The 3,766-nt window shown below is 43.3% G+C and overlaps 1 protein-coding gene across 1 annotated transcript in view; it reads left to right on the forward strand.

The window, feature by feature from the left end:
* Window positions 1-834, forward strand: part of LOC104490180 (deleted in malignant brain tumors 1 protein-like) — a gene marked incomplete at its 5' end in the record, with an annotated part of 5,706 nt that extends 4,872 nt beyond the window's left edge. Inside the window, one exon of the mRNA XM_010132435.1 lies at window positions 662-834. Coding sequence (XP_010130737.1) covers window positions 662-834 — 173 coding nt within the window. The remainder of the gene's footprint in view (window positions 1-661) is intronic.
* Between the last annotated feature and the right edge of the window lie 2,932 nt (window positions 835-3,766).

Raw genomic sequence — 3,766 nt, forward strand, 5'->3', positions numbered from 1 at the left:
GAATGCCGGTAAGTTTAAATAACTTAAATAAACACAAGTCTCTGTATATTTCTGTACGTTTGCGTGTCCCTTCAAACATGACATCCAGCTCTGAAACAGACCTTTCACAACTCTGCTGTGATTCTTACGGGGAATTATTTTTTTATATTGTTTATAAAATGGGTTTATAAGGTTTACAAGCTATTTCCTTTCTATCATAGTTGAGATCCATTATTTAGAACCAAATGGCAATTGACTCAGTTCGGTGGGAAGAGGGATAAGATCTAACTCGTCTCCCTGCAGGGTTTATATTAAATTTTCAAAGCTGCCTGTGCCTGACCAGCATGTCTCTTATCTACTAGCAACCAATCTGCAGGTCCCCTTGGAAATGTTGTTTCCCAGTGTCCTGTGCTGCTGTTTCCACTATCAGGAAACAGCATCTCAGGGTCTTGGAGTGTCATGATTACAAACTCTTCGTTGCTCTTTAATTTCTTGCCCTAACCTTTACCTATCTGGCGTGGCCACAGAAACATTTGTGAATCAATGTGCAATGAAACAATCTGGTTTCTGATCAGATCCAGATTGCAACATTTATATTCAAGTTCTCTTTGCCTAATTACCTTTGAGATTAACTAGTTCAGGAAAACAACTGTAAGCCTTTTTCTTCCTCTTTTGTGAACAGAGCTGGCCTCTGACGCCCTCGAGAAAGGGGAGTCTCGGAGCGCAGTGCGTGCTGGCACCTCCTATGTTCCTCTGGCTGTGATCACCGTGGTGCTGGTAGCTGCTGTTCTCACGGTGGGAGGATTTCTTTTGAAGCGTAAACTTCAGGAACCTGTCCCGTACCAGATAATGTGAGAGGCAACCCAAGGCTTGCAGATGGAAAGGTATTTTCTCCAGCCATCTGCTTCACTATTTAGTTTTGCAGTCTGTGTAGAGGGTAACTCTTGCTTAAGTATTCCACCATCTGGATCGTTTGAAGAATGTACTGTTTCAAGATAACACCCTGTGTTACCATGAACTGAACTTATAAAGGACCCTGGTTTTTAAATCCTCAAGTCCAAATACACCAAGGTCTAAAGAAAGGTAAATTCTTCCATCCCAGCATCCAAATAAGCTGCTATGTTCAATGAAGGACACGTCAGATCATCTCAGTTGAGCTCCTGTCTGAGAAGACTGATTTACGTGACCCGAGAAAGAAGAACTGACTTATTTTGCCATTGCTGATATCCAGATAAAACATGTTGTAGCACCATGGGGTACTCTGGAAAGTAATCCAAGAAAAATATTTCTTCGCAGTAAAAATATCTCAATAATGAGCCAGAAGTGAAAATGCCCAGGGGCTGCACATACGGAATTGCCCTGTACAGCATTTGGGGAGTTATGTTTCTTCACAATTACATGTTTCTCTGAGAAAACGTCAGCCATTTATGAGATTTTGTATAGAGGGTGAATATAATCAAAGCTGTTATTTAAACGTGTTATTAAAAAAATCAGAAAAGAAAAAGTTTCTTGAGTGATACTTATTTTGTGTCCTTGCGAACATACCACCTATGCATCTGATCTGCCAGCTGACACATTACCAGGCTGGCTCCTGACAAAGTTACTTTGCCGAGCAATGACTTCTGCTCTCGTTCTTACACATTTATACCCCTGTAATGGGGAGGGAGACAGAACGTACGTAAGTTGTCATGAGGAAGTGTGACCTGGCTCCTATCACCATGAGAACACGAAATAAATACAATAATAGAGGAAGAATCCGTTTGGAAGAAGCTGCTTACTACAGGTCGAAAGGTCAATGGTATTTGATTGAGAAATGCTCTTCTCCAGACTTTCCTGTTTTCTAGCTATGAAAGAGTAAAGATCATTGGGAGCAGAATAATGTACCATGCGTGAGGTGAGCCAAAGCAGTGACGTGTAAGGAAGGCGAGCTCTACTGTAGGGTGACATCCTGACCTGACGAGGAGGATGTGGGCAGCTCGGACAGGAACCATTGTGACAGCTTGTGCCATTTCTTCCTTCAAGCTGCCTTTTCCTGGTGACTCCAGGGAGATCTCTCACCACCTCTCCATACAAGGATGGACTGGCACTGATCACAGAAAACGGAAGTGAATTTTGTTGTCCGTACATGAGGAACAAGGACTGGGGAGGGTCCTCCACTCCTCTCTACCCACAGCCACTTTTGAAGGGCAGAGCGATCCAGGAGGCTGACCTGTCTTTCACCTCTTAGGTGGACCAGGGATTGTCCAGGCTTGGAGGAATCTGGTGGCCTCCTTAGCACAGTGAAGCTTTTCCTCTACCTGGGCCTCCCTACCTCTCTAGAAGAAGACCTTCTCCTCTGCTGTTCCCAGACCTACCATTTTCTCTCCCGTCCCAGCTCCTGCTGTGGCCTTGCTGCTGTGGTGTTGCTGTCCCACCATTTTCCAGGGTGTATCTTGGTGGCATTTTTTCTACTTCTCCTATTTTCTGAATATTATTGTGATCAGACAAGCACAGAGATCCTAGACCCAGGACACTGGTGCCTCCAATCTGCAGTGGGCCAGTGCTGTTCAGAGCTGAGTCTTCCCTTGCAACATCTGTCCCAGACGGAGACCTACCAAGGTTGTATCAGAATGCAAGCTACAAGTACCAAGTTCAGTGGTTTCCGTATTAAATGTTGTTGTAGAAAACATTGCTAAACTGCTCAAGTGCCTCAAATTCATCCTTTTCCTGATGCCTTCCCTGATCCACAAGAATTATAGAAACGAAGGTTTCAAGAAAACTGGATTTGATGGTGAGAAAAGGGCCATGCTCTAATATACATGTGCCTGTGAATGATCTCTCTGCCAAGAACCTTCCTTCTCCTCTTCTGTCAACCCCCACTTTCAGGAAATCTTAATACATCCTGAGGATTTGACTCTCAGTGGCAGACAGTTCTGATCCACTTGCCTCAGAACCGCTGAACAAAGGCAAATCAATTTGCAAAATCCCACGGGCAACGGAGCCCAAGAGGCCATCAAGGAACCCATAAATCAGATGAAGCCACCTCATTGCATCAGAACACATGGTCTCAGACTACCATTCCTTTGTGCAGAAATCTGTGGATGGTCTTATTCCAGTGCAGGTACTTTCTTATAGTCATGGGTGAAAGCTGATTCATCTTCTTTGCCCTTTCAGTGGTTTTCTTTTGGGCCTCACGAAAGCCAGTACGTCTGCAGGAGTCTCCTAACGATAGCCAACAGAAAAGAAAGTGTTTTCAAAGCTCAGGGGAGCTTCTTTCACAGAGTAACGTGCTGAGAAACACTTCAAGCTGCCAGAATAAGTCCCAGAGAACAAAAATGTGTTACTGAGAGACTCACCTAGCCAGTGGGAGGGATGAAAACTTGCTGTATGGTATTTGCATTAATTAATTTATTCTAATTAACTATTCCTACTATGCAGAGATTGTCTGAACAAGAGCTCTAGAAATATCTAGATCTTTGAAGTTCGTAGTAAAGAATTAATTAGTGAAGAATGTAGTGAAGAATTAATTAATCAGTGTTTTCTTTTACCTGAACAGTTCAACATGGGGGTTTTTTTTCACTTGAATCACCTGGGAATCTCTTTTGAGTCCCCCTTCATCCCCACCCTTTTCAGTTAGTTATTTCAAGAGCCTGGAGAAGAATTGCTATCCATCACTTACTCTTGCTTCACTGACTGCACTGTTTGGTCAGTCAAATAGACCGGATTTTTTCTGCTTCTTGCCAAGATGTCAAAACCAGAAGAATATAAATAGTGAATACCAGGTGTTGTGTGCATTTCCTCATTCATG

Source organism: Buceros rhinoceros, unplaced genomic scaffold (assembly GCF_000710305.1).
Source record: "Buceros rhinoceros silvestris isolate BGI_N320 unplaced genomic scaffold, ASM71030v1 scaffold9910, whole genome shotgun sequence".
NCBI lineage: Eukaryota > Metazoa > Chordata > Aves > Bucerotiformes > Bucerotidae > Buceros > Buceros rhinoceros.